The sequence below is a fragment of the Dasypus novemcinctus genome, chromosome 12 (genome assembly GCF_030445035.2).
Source record: "Dasypus novemcinctus isolate mDasNov1 chromosome 12, mDasNov1.1.hap2, whole genome shotgun sequence".
Lineage (NCBI taxonomy): Eukaryota > Metazoa > Chordata > Mammalia > Cingulata > Dasypodidae > Dasypus > Dasypus novemcinctus.
In genome coordinates, this window is record NC_080684.1 from 80572828 (window position 1) to 80589521 (window position 16694).

At 38.6% G+C, this 16694-nt stretch overlaps 1 protein-coding gene across 2 annotated transcripts in view; it reads left to right on the forward strand.

Annotated features, from left to right (window-relative positions):
- The window catches only part of CFAP54 (cilia and flagella associated protein 54), a 325301-nt gene that overhangs the window by 14990 nt on the left and 293617 nt on the right, over window positions 1-16694 (forward strand). For both annotated transcript variants that reach the window (XM_058308572.1, XM_058308573.2), the window contains exon 5: window positions 11307-11365. In XM_058308572.1, the coding sequence (XP_058164555.1) occupies window positions 11307-11365 (59 nt within the window). The remainder of the gene's footprint in view (window positions 1-11306; window positions 11366-16694) is intronic.

Consider the following 16694-nt stretch of genomic DNA (forward strand, 5'->3'; position numbering starts at 1 on the left):
TTGACCCGCGTGGAGCTGGCCCATGCGCAGTGCTGATGCGCGCAAGGAGTGCCGTGCCACACAGGGATGTCCCCCGCGTAGGGGAGCCCCACGCGCAAGGAGTGCACCCATAAGGAGAGCCGCCCAGCGCGAAGGAGGGAGCAGCCTGCGGAGGAATGGTGCCGCCCACACTTCCCGTGCCGCTGACTACAACAGAAGCGGACAAAGAAACAAGACGCAGCAAAAAGACACAGAAAACAGACAATCGGGGGAGGGGAGGGGAATTAAAATAAATAAAAAATAAATCTTTAAAAAAAAAAAAAAAAAAAAAATATGAGTTGATGCACAAGTTCCTCTTTGAGCTTCAGTTAATAGATCTAAGCTTCAGGTCTGCAATACCCTACGTGTTATCTCTCCATGGGGGCAGGCCATAATGCCAATTGTGTTTGTTTAAGTTCTACTCACAGTACTCTGATAATTATTGCTTTACTTGTAATGCCCATCATACAGCCAGCAAGCTGCAGCACCTTTGACCCTAGAGAGAAGCTAGGAAAGTAAGCTCCAATATTTCCCCAGCCTGGTGCATAGCACCCTTTGGCACTATGAAACAGGCAGTCTGGAGGCAATGTCCATTGTACATCTGGCCATATTGGGCCATTGCTGGCTGCTGCAGGAGTCTGAAACTGCTGCGTACTCTCCATCCACTTTAGGAGCATGTTCACGGATGTGGTAGATACCTAGCCAATCACTCAAATGAAGAGACACCATGCAGGGTACTTGGACCTGGCTTGAATGCACAAGAGAGTTTGATGATACTGAAGTTTATCTCTTTTAATTTTCATAGACTTTCTGAATACTTCCAGTGCAACGTATAATATATCAAATGAACTTAACTATTTCAGTACTTTGCTTTTTACTTTTACACCTTTACCATGATTATGTTAAATAACAGGTATTTTACTTCAGCAGTGCAGGAAAAACTACTTTCATTATTTTATGAAAATCGAAGATTCCCAATGGAATCAAGATTATCTTCTTTTTACCACCACTTTAACATGCAGATTGAGGTGGCCTCTGACAGGTTTCCCTGATATGAAGTTACTTTTTGTTATTAACGCCAGTTTAGGTAGCTAATTAATAATGGCTTCCTGGAATTAGTCATTTAAATGCTTCAGTTTAGAAGATGGTTGTACAAAATTCCTTTTAATTAACCAGAAGTTACTGTACCTTTAAATAAACTTATTAAATTACATCTAGCAACCAGTGAAATTTATTTTAACTTCATTAAACACAGACTTACAATTTTCATCATCTTAAAGATTTAATACATGTAATGTTAGTTTATTTACTTGATAATGTATAAACCTAGGGAGATAATACCCAAACTAAATAAAATGGGAACAAAGTTTATGCAAGGAATGTACTTTTTCCTTCCTTACAGGAGGCTAAAACCTCTTTTCTTTAATAAAATTCTAAAAACTGAATAATCTTAAAAGCATACTGACTGCTAGGTTCTGGAATGTATTATAATTGTTTAATTTGTTTTAATTATAATTTAGAAAAGATCTTTCCATAACTTTCAAGGATTTTCCCTTTACTTACTGAATTTGACAATTGGATTACTACCACCCTTATTTTAAGGCTGATGAAAGGTTTAAATTGGGGAATTACAGGATGAATGAGGATTCTTAATACCCCAGCCTAGAGTTAATCCACTATACCAAGCCCCTCCCTCAGGGCTTTTGCAAAGAGAATGCCCTAGGGGCTGGGTAGGTCAGAGAATTTAGGAAAATCTTTTCTCTTTTCCCAATAGTTTCTATATCCAGATTTCTTTATGACCTTTCCATCCTGCTTACCCTAATTTGTGCTCCAGGAATATATTCACATATATAATTGTATATTTAATTTTCAATAATTTGAATCGAGCTCTTTTAATAATTTTCACTTGTTAATTTGATATTACCATATCCAATATATGAAGATATACACTGAGCTAACAGACCTAAATAGAGAGTTAAGCAGTTACTTATAATTTTCATTCTCTTACAAAATAAGTTTAACGTAAAGTAACATTATAGTCAGAAGATCTCTTTGAAGGTTATTTCTCATTACTCTAATTTGTACTGCGACCATGCAGTTTTGCACAAGAATTTCATTCCTTTTAATTATGGGCTTATAACCAAATTGTTCCCAATGCTTTAAAATACAATTTATAACATTTTCCTTTACTTCAGAGCTTTGCTTATTTCTCATTTGACTCTGACAGACCTTGGATGAGAAACGCTAATTCCAGTATATGTTCACTGAGGTCACTGAAGTGTCAGGGAAACATGGTTCTTCTCATGACTTGCCGCTTTTTGGAACATCAGTCCTTGAGGTGGGAGGCCCCCACTCCCCTGTCCTCTGAGATAACAGGACTGCAGTGGCCACTGGACTGGAAGAGTGGACGTCCAATCCTGAGGGTCGAGAATTCCATCAGGCAGCAATCTAGTCCACACCTGGAGTCGTGAGAGAAAAGCAGGGCTATTGATACCAGTGGAAAGATAGGAGATGGGTGCCTCAAATTTGCCTTCTCCTGAACCATGGGGGGCAGAAATTGTCATAAAATAACCATAAACAAAGGCAGTGGGTGAGTGTAGACCTGAAATAACCACAAGCAAAGGCAAACTTAGTTTATAATTACAGTTAGTGTAGCAAGCATAAGCAAGGGTGTGAAGTAACTATAAACAAAGGTAAATTGGGATGATTACCATCACAGTAGTAAGTTCTAGACTATATCCACCCAGTTATAGCAATTTCAGATATTATCCTTCTGCTGTTTTATAATATAAAGGCATCTACATAGTCTTAACTCTTAGTTACAGTTTCTAGTAAGTTTCCACTTTAAAAAGAAATTGGACACTTGTTTATTAATTAAGCAACTAAAACAATTTTATTAATAACAACTTTGCTAAGTTTTTCTGCTTTTCCAGTAGTTGAATTAAGTCCATGTGTAATTTCTTTTATACATCAAATCCAATTGCAAGATAGTATTGACATTTTAAGACTAAATTTTAGGTTACCTTTCACTGTTATTCGATTTGTAACACGTGAACCCCAAATCTGATTTACGAGTTCCTAGGTATGAGCAGACTAACAAAGTTAAAGCAAGCACAGATTAGAACAGAAGAGAGATTTTTACACTTATTTAACTTAGCTTAGGAAAAGACTTGATTTTAGAATCATTCTAACACAAAGCTTTGTGTCCTTCCATGGCAGAAACCTCGTGCAGGACCCTCTAGCTTTGTTCCTCCAGGAAAATCCCTGGGCAGCTGCTAAGTACAGCACTATGGGATCCAGAGAAGCCCTGCCCCAAAGAGACATGAATTGGGGCAGCTCTAGGGACTGCATCCTATTAGTTTACCTCCTGGTGAGAAGTAAAGCCCTGCAAGACTTTTTCACTGGAAGGACTGGAGTGTTACAGGGGAATAGGCAGGGAGCTAGGAATAGTCAGGAACCCTTTTAATCGCAATTGATGGCACATGAGGAGGCTCCTTGTTCTATAGAGGAGAGGTTTTTAGTAAGTGGTCTAGCTCATGATTCCCCAATCACACTCCTCTTGAGGTACAACCAAGGTTAGGAGACGTCTGGAGTGCAGGCTAGGACCGAGTAATTGGCTTCCATGTTAATTAAGAAATTAACACTCTTACCTGTCATGTCAAGGGTCACCTGAGGCCTCCTGTTTGATGGTTCATGCATGGCTTCAGTCCCCTTCCATTCTCCCCTGGGACAAGGCCCCAGTGGGTCCACGTGGTGAGGCAGATTGGGGCCAGGTTCCTACTGACATGGAGCCTGGATCTGGGTAACCCTGAGGTGACCAGGGCCTTTAACAGTGGCAGGTAAAAGGTGAGACTGTCCTGGACCCTGTGCCTGCCCCTTCCTCTTGGTGGTGTGGTCTCAATTTTGAAAACTGAGAGGGCTGTTTCTAAAATGGAATTAACTGGAATTTTTTTTTGGGGGGGGACCTAGGGAAATTTTCTGCAGCTTTCTATAGATATTTGATTAAGACTGGCTGGGTTTCTAGGTTCTGCCTCTGAGTAATTTTCCTGAGCTTATTTAAAACTAGCAGTTTTGTAATACATTTCCTCATCTGTATTAGTCAGCCAAAGGGGTACTGATTCAAAATACTAGAAATCTGTTGGCTTTATAAAGGGTATTTATTTGGGATAAAAGCTTACAGTTATCAGGCCATAAGGCATAAGTTACTTCCCTCACCAAAGTCTATTTTCACATGTTGGAGCAAGATGGCTGCCAACGTCTGCCAGGGTTCAGGCTTCTTGGGTTCCTCTCTTCCCAGGGCTCCATTTCTCTCTGGGCTTAGCTGCTGTGGTCTCTCTACAAGGCCAGCTGTAGACTATCAAGTGAATGGCTCTTATCTCTCTCCTTGGGGCTTCTGCTGTGTCTAAGGAGCTGTCTCTATTCCTCTGTGTGCTTATTTCCTGGGATCTAGCTCAAAACTCCAGCATCAAAACTTCAACATCAAAATTCCAACTCCCTTCTCTGTAGTGCTGTTTCTCTGTAAGTCTCCACCCACCAAGGGGGCGGGGACTTAACATCCTACTGATGTTGCCCAATCAAAGCCTTAATCATTATTTAATCAAGTAAAAGTGAAACCTCTGAATCCAATATACTCTAGTATGTCCAGAGGGACAGACCAGTTTACAAACATAATCCAAACCTATTGTTGGAATTCATAACTATGTCAAACTGCTACATCATCCCTTTAAGAAGACATGACCATGTGATCTCTGGCCCTCAGGTCTGTCTGTCCTCTTCTTCTCTCTTACACAAGTTTAACTGAAATTCAGGGTCTCATACAGAGCCCATTCTCAGCCATACTGTAGCCATGTGGTATGGCAGGAAAAGATTAGCCTCTTTCTATTTAGACTATCAGTAGGCAGCATACCCCAATTAGAAGCAAACCATTTTCCAAGGGGAGGATAAATGTGTTCATCAATCTGGGTGGTGTCCCACCACTAGACCTGGTTGAACAATTTGCTTGCTGAGCCAGCGTCCTGTAGGTTGGGAGTCCTGCGCACTGTTCCCATGTTCTGGGGATGAGGGGCTTTATGTATCTGGGCCTCTCTAGAGTTTCAGAGGTCCTGAGAGACTTCTGGGTCCAGTTCCCAGGCTTTTGCTCTCAAACTGGGCTTTCCTGCTAGAAAATGGACTAGCTAGGGACCTTTCCTTTGCAGAAGTCTTCAGAGATAGCCATGAGTGAGCTCACTTCATGGCCACTCCCTGGGTCTGAGATCTGCAGTTAAACCTGACATTAAAAGGCAATTAAGAGGCAGAGACTGATCTGTGGATTATAAGCAAATGGCCACAGAGGCCCTGGAAGTAATGGATTAAGAGGAACTTCAGGGCCTCCTGGAGGCTGAGTAAGGAACAAACCTCCTGGCACAGTCCAGGGTGAGAGTCTTGGGGTTTGGGGCCTCACTAATCACAGACAGGCTTTAATTATAACTCAACGTTTTCCAGTGGGGGTCGGGGAGTGCCACCTGGCTGGCTCACCAAATAATGTTACCGGATGGCTCTGGTTTCTGGGCTTCTAGGTTCTTGGCTAATGTCACATAAAAGAATTTAAGGACAAGCCATAAGGCAGGCAAGGGAGTAAAAGCATTTATTAAGAAACAAGAAAACAAGAAAAGTACACAGTATGAGGCATCAACCACCAGCCTACCTGCAGGGTAAGTTGCATTGGTGGGGCCCTAGGTCAGGGCTTTTTAAAGTCTGTTTGCCATTCTGATTGGTTGCCCTACCTGCCATTTCTCAGGGGGTCAATGGTGAGGCTTTTTGAGATTATCTGGAACTTTCCCTCTCATTCCAGATGAGAGTCTCATGGCCAGGGTCTCTCCTTGTCTTTCCAGCAGTCTTCTTCTCAGGAAGTTTCTGGGTGGGCTCTTATGGCCATATGGTCTGTTATCCATGTTGTCTGTCAGCCATGTTGTCTTCTGGGCCAGGCGACTTCTCTCTTTCACTATACTAACCAATCTCAGTTCTACACTTAAATTTCGGAGGAATCGCCAAACTGTCTTCCACAATGGCTACACCATTATACATTTCCACCAACAATGAATGAGTGTTCCTATCTCTCCACATCTTTTCCAACACTTATAATTTTCCATTTTTTAATAGTGGCCATTCTAGTAGATATGAAATGGTTTCTCACTGTGGTTTTGATTTGCATTATCCTAATGGCTAATGATGTTGAACATCTTTTCATGTGCTTTTGGCCATTTGTGTATCTTCTTTGGAGAAATGTCTATTCAAGTCTTTTGCCATTTTTAAAATTCGTTGTCTTTTTGTTGGTGAGTCAAAGCCTTTCTCTATATATTCTGGATATTAAATTCTTATTTGATATGTAATTTCCAAATATTTCCTCCCACTATACAGGTTGTTGTTTTACTTTCATGATAGGGTCCTTCGATGCACAAATGTTTTTTAATTTTGATGAGTTCCCATTTAACTGCTTTTCTTTTGTTGCTTGTGCTATTTAGTTTTTTAGTTCATGAACATGGGATGCCCTTCCATTTTTTTAGGTCTTCTTTGATTTCTTTTAGCAGAGTTTTGTATTTTCTGTGTATAAGTCCATTATATCCTTGTTTAGATTTATTCCTAGATATTTGGTTCTTTTTGATGCTATTGTAAATGTATACTTTTTTCTTGATTTCTTTTCTGATTGTTCATTACTAGTGTATAGAAACACTACTGATTTTTGGATGTTAATCTTATGCTCTGCCATTTTTCTGAGTCCCTTTATTAGTTCTGGAAGATTTGTTGTGGATTTTTCAGGATTTTCTGTATATAGGATCATGTCATCTGCAAATAGGGAAAGTTTTACTTCTTCCTTTCCAGTGTGGATGCTTTTCCTTTTCTTTCCTAATGGCTCTTGCTAGAACTTCCAGTACAATGTGAATTTTTCATTTATGCCCTTTATCATGTTGAGGAAGTTTGCCTCTATTTCTAGTTTTATGAGTATTTTTATCAAGAAAATTTGCTGGATTTTGTTAAATGCCTTTTCTACGTCAATTGAGATAATCATGTGCTTTTTCCCCTTCATTCTGTTAACATGGCTTGTTACAGTAATTGATTTTATGTTGAACCAACCTTGAATACTTGAGATAAATCCCACTTGATCATGGTATATAATTCTTTTAAAGTGCTGTTGGAATCTGATTGCTAACATTTAGTTGAGGATTTTTGCATCTATATTCATAAGGGGTATTAGTCTGTACTTTTCTTGTGGTATCTTTATCTGGCTGTGGTATGTGGGTGATGTTGGTATTAGAATGAATTAGGGAGTTTCTTTCCTGTTCAGTTTTTTTTGGAACAGTTTGAGTAGGATAGATGTTAATTTTTCCAGGAATGTTTGGTAAAATTCCCCTGTGAAGCAACCTGGTCCTGGGCTTATCTTGTTGAGAGAAGATGCATTGCATGATTTAAGTATTTTTTAATTTGTTGAGACTTGTTTTGCAACCTAAGAAATGGGCTCTAGTCCATGTGCACTAGAGAAAATGTGTATTCTATGTATGTCTGTTAGGTCTAGTTGGTTTTGTGTATAGTTCAAATCTTTTATAATCAAAAGCAGTCACCAGTGATTGGATCATGCACCTCTAGATCTCAGGAAACTAGATTTTATGTCCCTCTCTGGCACCAGCAAGTTGAACCAGTACCTTAATGCTGCCGTCTGAGAAGGTGGAAGATAGGCAATGGTAAGTGCCGTGTAGAGAGAGCAGTTCACTGTTTTTTACCACAGTTTGCCAGCCTCTTCTTCCTGCTCTTCCCTGGATGCTGCACAGTCATCTGCAAACAAGGAAAGTTTTACTTCTTCCTTTCCAATTTGGGCACCATTTCTTCCTTATTCTTGCCTAATTGCTTTGGCTAAAACTTCTAGTGTAATGTGGGTTTTTCATTTGCCCTTTATCATGTTGAGGAAATTTACTTCCATTTATGGTTCCTGAGTGTTTTTATCTAGATGTGCTGGATTTTTAAATGCCTTTCTATGTCGATTTAGATGATCATGTAGTATTTTTCCTTTATTCTATAAATATGGTTTGCTATATTAATTTATTGTCTTATGTTGAACTAGACTCTGGAGTTTTGAAATAGTTGATTCAAAAAGTTCCTGCCTATTTAATTTTAATAGTTGTTCTGGTGGAGTGACTGATTACTGGAGCTCTTATTCTACCATATTCCCTCAATTCTTCCTGGATAATATATTCTTAAGAGGAAAATAATAAGAGTGTATTTGATGTGCATAAGACCAGGGTAAAATAATTTGAAAGCAGATATGTTAGATTTTCCCTCATCTGTGTCAACTAAAAGTATGTTTCCTAGCCTTTTCCTTCCTCTTCCACCCCAAATGAGTTTTCAATGTTTTAACTGGAATTAACTTTACATTGACTGTCAGAGTCGAGTCTGACTGTTGAAGGGATTTTTTTCAGACTCATGATTTCAAGCTTTTGTATCTGATCATCCTCAAGAGGATGTTGCCACTGCCATCTCTCCATCTGGATTGCTCATACATCTTAGCAGGGTTGGAGCAGGAGCAGAGTGTCTGTGCTCAAGAGGGAGATGGAGCTGATGGTTGGGCTCTGTGAGTCAAACTGTACTTCAGAGGTGGAAATGATGATGCAGCATGACTTCCTATCTTTTATCCATTTTTTTTCATCCAAGAAAATTCCAATATTCTTTTAAAAAATTATATGATTTTTGTATCTCCCACATCCTTCCCTTTTATTTATATACCTTGTATTGTGTTTTAGATTTTTTTCCCTAAATATTTGTCCACTCAAATATTTTAGAATCTAACCAGATTCCTGTATATAAATCTTGTTCATTAACTCAGCCTGTTGAATTGTTTTCCAGATATCTATACACTCTTACTGATGGGCCCTGGTTTACCCCACCTCTCTAATTACACCAGCAATTCTGCAATGAATATCTTGTACATGTCCTTTTATGGATGATTTTTATGAGAATTTTCTGGGACCTTTGCCCAGGAGTAGCCTTATCAGCTTGTGGAAGATACACATACTTAGTTTCCCTAACTACTATCCATGCTTTCTTTTATTCATCTAAAATGTGCTGGGTCTTGTTCTAGGTGCTAGGGATTCAGGAGTGGAAAACAGATTAAAAACCCTGTTCTCATGCTTACATTTTACTGCAGGGAGATGATAAACAGATTAAAACTAAACAATGCATGATGGTGATGGATGCTTTGGAGAAAAGTAAAGCTGGGAAGGGACAGAGAGAGCAGGAGCTGAGCTGCAATTTTAAAAGAATGGTCAAGGAAGACCTTACTGAGATGACATTTGGGCAAAAACCAGAAGAAGGGGGAGTGAGCCATATGGATATATGAGGAAGAGTGTTCCAACTAGGGGACTAGCAAGTATGAAGACCCTACAATTTTTGAAACTTTGAAATTTAAGTAGTGAAAAGTATATGATAATTTGACCCACAATTTATCAGAATACATTTGACTTTTTCAGTTAGACTTTAATAGTTTACTGTGTTTGCTTTTAATTGACTATTACGCACACATATATTCTTGGTTCTAACCAATATTTAATCAATCTTGGTTCTTTAATAAAATCTAACCACGTATATGGATTATTAGGTAAGACCTTAATTCTCAACTAACCTGCATGTAACTAACTTCAGTCCTCAAAGAGTCCAATTGTTCTGGTGGTGACCATCTTTGATGAAAAGGAGTCACATGAATAGGCAATAAGCTCTTATTAGGGATTTGGTTAAAAAACAACACTAAGCAAACCAAACTAGAGATATCCTGAGATTTTAAAGAGTCTACGTTTACAGAATCCATTTACTCTCTCCACTAGGTTTCTGCAGTGGGAATTTGTGAGCCGTGCCAAAATCCTGAAGAAGGATTCAGTCACAGTCAGGACATACTAGGGCTTGAAAGGGTAAAGGCACATTTTTGAAAGACAGAGAGCCCTTGTCACTCTTGAGAGCAGTTTCTTGAGACCTTAAATTCCCCAGTTCCCCATTACTGACCTGTTTATATAAGCTCATGGCTTGCACCTGAATTGTGTTTAGTGGCAAGGCAAGTATTTCCTGTGCATATCCTTATTTGATGTTTTTTTTTCTTTTAACAAAGAAAAATAGTTGTACCTTTTTTTTTTTTTAAGATTAAGCAAAGGTGAACAAGGCGGAGTTGAGATAAGTACGTCAGACTTGAGCTGTTACTAGCTGAGTGATTTTTCCCCCAGTGGCTCTTATGTGAAATAAACAACTACATGTCATGGAAATAGTTACACCAAGAATACCGAATCTATGCATGCTAGGGGTCTAGGGCATTCTTTGTGAAGTTTATGGTGCTAACAGAGTTTAAGGTTTTATTCGATATATTTTGTGTCAGTGAATTGTGTGAATAATGTTTGCTTATGCTTGTAGGTGCATTTTAATGAAGTAATGTGTGTTTTGGAGCAGAAGCCATTTTCTCAGAAGCTTTTAAAGTTTAAATGTGAACATAGAATTCATAATTAATGAATTTTTATGTTTATGAATTTTAGGTCACATATTTCATAAGAAATATTTAGACTACTTCTCATTTTTAAAACATGTTACTACCTTTTGGGTATGTTTATATCACAGTTGTGCCCTTTGTATAAAGAAATGGCTGCTGATGTTTCTTACCTCTCCACCTAATCCTGACACCAGCCTGGTATCCTCATTCACTTAATGGTCAGCTGTATAATTATACCTGAATGATCTTAAATAGATGTTGGAAATGCTGTTTTTCATTAGAGTGTCTTTGGGACCTACCTTAATAATAGGATAAACATTATACAAGAACTGTTAGATGTTATGATTTTCAAATTATGAGTTTTTTTGAGTATTATATCACACTTACTAAATATGTATTCTGATCTTATAAGGGGATAAATATTTAGTTTTTCAACCATAAGGAAACCATGGGAACTAAGAACCTTTCATATGAATTAAAAAAACCACAGGGTACATAAATTATGTCTCTAAAATAGTCTCTTGTTTGGCATCTTACAAAACTTAAACTGCCTTTAAAAGGAAACTAAAAGATTCCTTTGTCAGTCAGCATATTCAAAATATGGTCCTATTGGTTCCTTTAATGGTTTTGTCTACAAGTTACTAAAAAATCATAGTGGCTATCACTCTCTACCATTATCAGAATTTGTCATGAGATCACTTACTTTGGGGACTGCAAACTGAAACCACAGAAATTAGAACATAAATTCCCATCAAATGACTGTAAAAACATGTTAACTATCTTTTTCTCCATCTAGGTACCATTTACATTTACACTATTTGCAGAAAACTGATGATCATAGGTCAATCTTCCAAGGTATGAAATGTACTGACAAAATAGTTTCTCCTGTGCTTCCCCTTTTTTCTTTTAAGGCATTCAGTTGGACAGATCAATGAATGTTAATTGAAAAAAAAAAAGTTTGGTGAATTATATGTCCATTTTATTGTTCTTAATTTTCCTTTAATAGTGATCATGTGTAAAAATGAAGTATTATTTTTTAATAAAGTATTAATGAAAAGAAAGGGAATTCCTAAAATTGGTAGGTATCCACCCCATGTCCCTCTGCATCCCAGATAGTCATCCTTGTCAGACAGGATGCTGAATGTCCAGTTGGTTGCTTTTTCTCTAGGTAGGGTGGCCGTGTGTCCTGGCTTATCCAGGACAGTCCTGGGTTATGCCCATTGTCCTGGTGTAATTATTAAAAGAGTGCTGCTTTGACAATGAATTATATGATTACTCTATTTATGTCTTACCATGGAGCTTGAACTTCATCTGGTTGAAGTGCTTGGCTTTTATGACCCACATGCTAGTTTGGTGATGAACACCTGAACTCTCTGACCTGGTCATGAACTGACCAGGGATCTTTATTTTATAATAAGATTTTCACTGGTATGCCTCAGTTTTAGCTTGAGAAAATTGCTGAGATGTCTATTGCGTTTTCTACAAGGTTGGTAGCACTTTGGTGTGCAGGAGACATGTTTATTCCTTGTATTCGTTATCCAGTCATTGGAATACAGGCCAAGACAGGAGAAGATACTCCCCTTGAGACCAGGCTGGAGTTATTGCTGGCCTCTGAAACATGACTACTTTATTCTTTATTGCCTACAAAACCTTACCCTGAATATTCTAACACTCAAGACAGCTACCTCTTGAGCTATCCTCAAAACATAGTCAAGTATATTAAAAGTTGGCAACAGTTAAAAAATAAAAATGGAAGCGAAGATATTTGCATGTTCATTGGATAATACTAGCTGTGTGTTCTGTGCCAGCTTTTCAAGTGTGAATTAAAATGAGAGAGAGACTGTCCATGTAAAATGTAAATTTGGCCTACAGACTTTTCCAAAGATTCTATATTCAGTTCCAGATGATTTCCTGAGAAGAATTTGCATACTCCTGTGGCACTTGCTGTAGCAACAAAATACGGCTTCACAGAACCTTCATAGTTTGGTCTGCTGCAGCATTTGCCTGCCAAACTCAGAAGGGCAGAGACGTTTGTGCCAAATTCAACTGTTAGTGTTTGTACTTGCTAATGCTAGGAGGATTTTAATTTAATGTGATAGTCATCTTAAAATAATTTCTTACTTATACTCTATTTAATGCATCTTCCTCCTCCCTCAAATAACTTGTAGTTTTTCTTTGACAAAGTAAGTGATGGAGGACGTGCTCCTACGGGAAGAGAGTGGGGAGCTTGAGGGACATGAGTTTGGAGGTGGTGGGTGGTTCTAAAGTTGGCACTTGCAGATCAGGATGGAATTTGTTCAGTTTGTTTGACATAATACATTTCAGGAAAATGAATATTTTTCACCTAGAAATCCCTGAATCCCCAACTGGTCAGTTGATTCCTGAGCTAAGGCTAGAGATCTAAATGAACTCTGTGGGTCTATTTAATGGAGAGGAGCCCTTGGAGGTCTGGCCACATTTTGAATCATCCTGGGTCTGAGGGACCCAGATTCTGTAGCTACTTTGGAATTCAAGTCTGTTTTAGCAGAAGTCAGAAGTAGAAACAGATACGGAAGCCTCAGGGCTTTCTTGGTGTCCCCCCAGTGTAATCTAACTTCCCATAGATACAGGATCTAGGCACTATGGCTACATTTGTTGTTATAGAATCCCCATTGAGTGCTAGGTACTGTGCTAAGGGCTTTAAATAAATATAATACCTATCACAGTCTTACAAGGCTGGTAGAATCATCATAATCTTGATAAATATTTATTGAAAGCCTACCACCTATCAGGGGTGCTACTAAACACTTACTATGAATTATCTCATTTAATCCTCACATGACTGCTTTGAGGAAGGTGCTGTTATTACTCCCATCTTACAGATGAGGAAGCTGAGCCTCAGAAACGTTAATTTGCACAAGGTCGCTTACCCACTTAGAGGTGTAGCTGGGGCAGGCCCCAAAGCCACGCCATACTGCCCATCATTAAATTAGCCTATGTCTGTTGGCTAAATTTAATCTTGGAGGATCCACCCAATTTTGGAGGAGCTATATGGAGGGGATTGTTGGCAATTTTTGAAACCACTCTGTAGTCCTAAAGAGGTCCTGGTGACCAGGATCGACAGATGGGAAAGGCAATTCACTGCTGAAGTGGATCGGAATAACTTTAGGGAATGGAAGGAGGTCAGACTTCAGAATGCACTTTCTGCCAAAATATTTGACAGTTTAGCTTTTGGTTATGGCATTATCTGTAGTTTCTTCTGTGGCCTTAGCAAACCTTAAAGAAGATATTAGAATCTGTTCAGAGAGTACTGATTTCTCCATCACTTGACTATAAAACCAAAATGGTTTGGTGAAATATGTGGCTTGAACCCTTGTCGTCAAATTATTCCACTTACTGTTACATAAATATCAAATCTGAACTTTTCAATGCTTCTTGGGGCCAGTTTCCTCAAATGCTAAAAAGCTGATATAAATGATGCTGCAGCGCCATCCTGTGACTGAGCTGGTGAATTCTGTACATTTCGTCAACAACACCAAAACCATGCTCTTTTTTGCTAGGGCTGTTTTTTGTTTTTTGGGTTTTTTTTTTTTGATATGGGTATGATTTGTTTTTCCAGATTCTTTTTTTTTTTTTAATGAAAAGAACAACCCTTCTGTAATTATTATTATTATTTTTTGGTTAGTAATAGAAATAATTATTTTTAACTTTCAGGGACAAGAATAAAACACTACAAATTACAAATTAAGAGTTGATTTTTGCAAATGGCTTTCATCTCTAAACCTGAATGTGGGTTTTCAGAACCGTAATTGGTTTTTGGAGTGCTTCTTCCCTCTGTCAGTGCTGCACTGTATAGCGGCAAGACCACTGCATTCTGAGTCTGCAGACCTGAATTCCAGCTCTCTAGCTTAACTAACAGTTTAACTTCCTGGAGTCACGTTTTAAGGTCCCTTCTGATTCCAAAATCTGTGACTAAGGGTCTTTGATTCTAACTCTAAAGCTCAAGCCAAAATAATGTGAACAACTGTCAACAAAAGCTATTTGTATTTTGAAAGGTGAAATTTCTAATACCAGAATCCAGATAATTTTTCCAAGAATGCACAGTTTTAAAAGGAAATTCACACAGGCTTAACCCCATACTCCCACCTCCCCTCGCAAGCCACAACAATCCAAATGCAAAACCCCCAAATAGGTGTTAGGGAGCAGTAAGTGTGAGAGAACCTCAGGGGCTTCTGATGATGGTTAATTCTGTGCCAGTTAAGCATGTGGCAAGTTTAACAAACACAACAGCAACAACACAACAGCAGCAACAACAGAAGCAGCAGAACAGTGATCATAGTCGGATCTAGTAGAGGTACAGTGGTCAGAACCAGGGACAGAGTGTTCTGTTGTATTGTGGTCTAGTCAAATACTCTGCAGGGCCATTGGCAACCTGGAGAAAACCGTGGAGGACCAACCATGGTGGAGAAAGGAAATGCAGCTCAGTGAAGTACTGAAGACACTGGGGGATATTTATCCCAGAGAGAGATCTGCAGCAGGGGATAGGCTGCACAGGTGTTTTCAGATTCTTTTGGAAGCCTATAATTTGGAGATAATCATCTGATACCACGTGGTATGTTCCTTATTTCTGGAAATAGGGGACAGGGAAGCTGTGGAGCATTAAGTGGTCCTGCTGGTGGCATTAGTGAGGATTGAACTAGATGACTTTACTTTCAGCCCTTTGGTTCTGCAATGACTTGAAGTATTTCCATATTTGGCACCATGACCTGCTACTTTTAAATGAACATCAGTCAGTCAAGAATGATTTATCCCATGTCAACTTCATGCCAGATAAAGTGTGCTGGGCATGCAGTGGAGACCAAGACAGACAAGGTCCCTTTCCTAAAGGAACTTACATTTTCTATTTCTTAGAGGAACTTACATTTCAGTGGATAGCAAAGAATATTACAGTTCTTGGTCAAACCCTGATATACTTCCACTAGTCTCTTTTTTCCTAGAATCAAAACTGACGGACAGACAGTAGCGTATCCTGGCCTTTCAGGCTTCTTTCTTCTCTTAGATTTCCACTGAACTGCTTGTATGTGTTATATACAGTGCCTTGGAAGGCTCCAAAGATGGCAATAAGGCCTAAATGTTGTTAGTGTTTTACCTATTTTTACTGTTAAATACTATGCCCAATCTGGTGAGTTGGCTTTCTATACATGGAGCTTTTGGTCCTTTTTGATGGTTGGTTTTACAAGATGGGTTGATTACTGTAGACATGTTTTTCCCTAATTTCCTCAATTATTGAAGGCTACTTGGTTATTGGAAGACAGACCCTATTTTTCTGCCCCAAATTATCATTATTTTCTTGAGAATCTAGAATACTAGTCAGCTTTCCCATGGTTGGTTTTGCTGATTTTAAGGTTGTCTGATGAACTGGTTTAATGACACTTAATAATATTCTACATGCTAGCATTGCAAAAATGAATAAGGCACTGCTCCTGTTTTCAAAGAGGTCACAGTCTTGTTTTGGAATCACACATTTAAGCATATTAATGCAATTGAGGTTGCCCTGTGATACATTTTTATATAGACTTTGATCATTTCTGTTTGGGGGTATTAGAGAAGCTTTTTCCAACTAGTTCTCTTCTTCCCTCTCTTATGTTAAATCAAGTGAAAGACAATGTAATCTACTTTCTCTTTGGGCTTTTGGAACATTTTTGAAGAAAGGAAAAAGACTGAAAAAGCTAACTGAAGAATACATATAGTCAAATAGTGTTTCCCAGGATAGGGTTTGTGGGAAGAAAATGTCAAAAAAGAATTTTTAATGAATTTATAGGGAAAAGGTGTTCAGCTAGTAGAGCACAAGAGGCTATGTTCCACATATTCCTACAATCAGACCACTAACAATGATGCTAATTTTGCCCCCATTTTGTTCTAATTTGTACCTAGATTATAATAACACAGGTAAGAGGCACTGTTAGAGTGCTGGTAATGTGCCAAATACCATCCTAGCACGTTATGTAATGCTCTTTCTCTATAACAACACTCCTGTGATGTGATCAAATACCCATTTTACAGATGAGAAAATTGAGGTCTGGAGATGTTAAAGTCACACAGCAACTACATGGTAAAATTGGTACTGAATTCCAGGTCTTTTTGATTCTTATCCTGACCTGTTTCTACTAGCATCACATGCCCCAGGCTTTTAGCTTTTTCAATT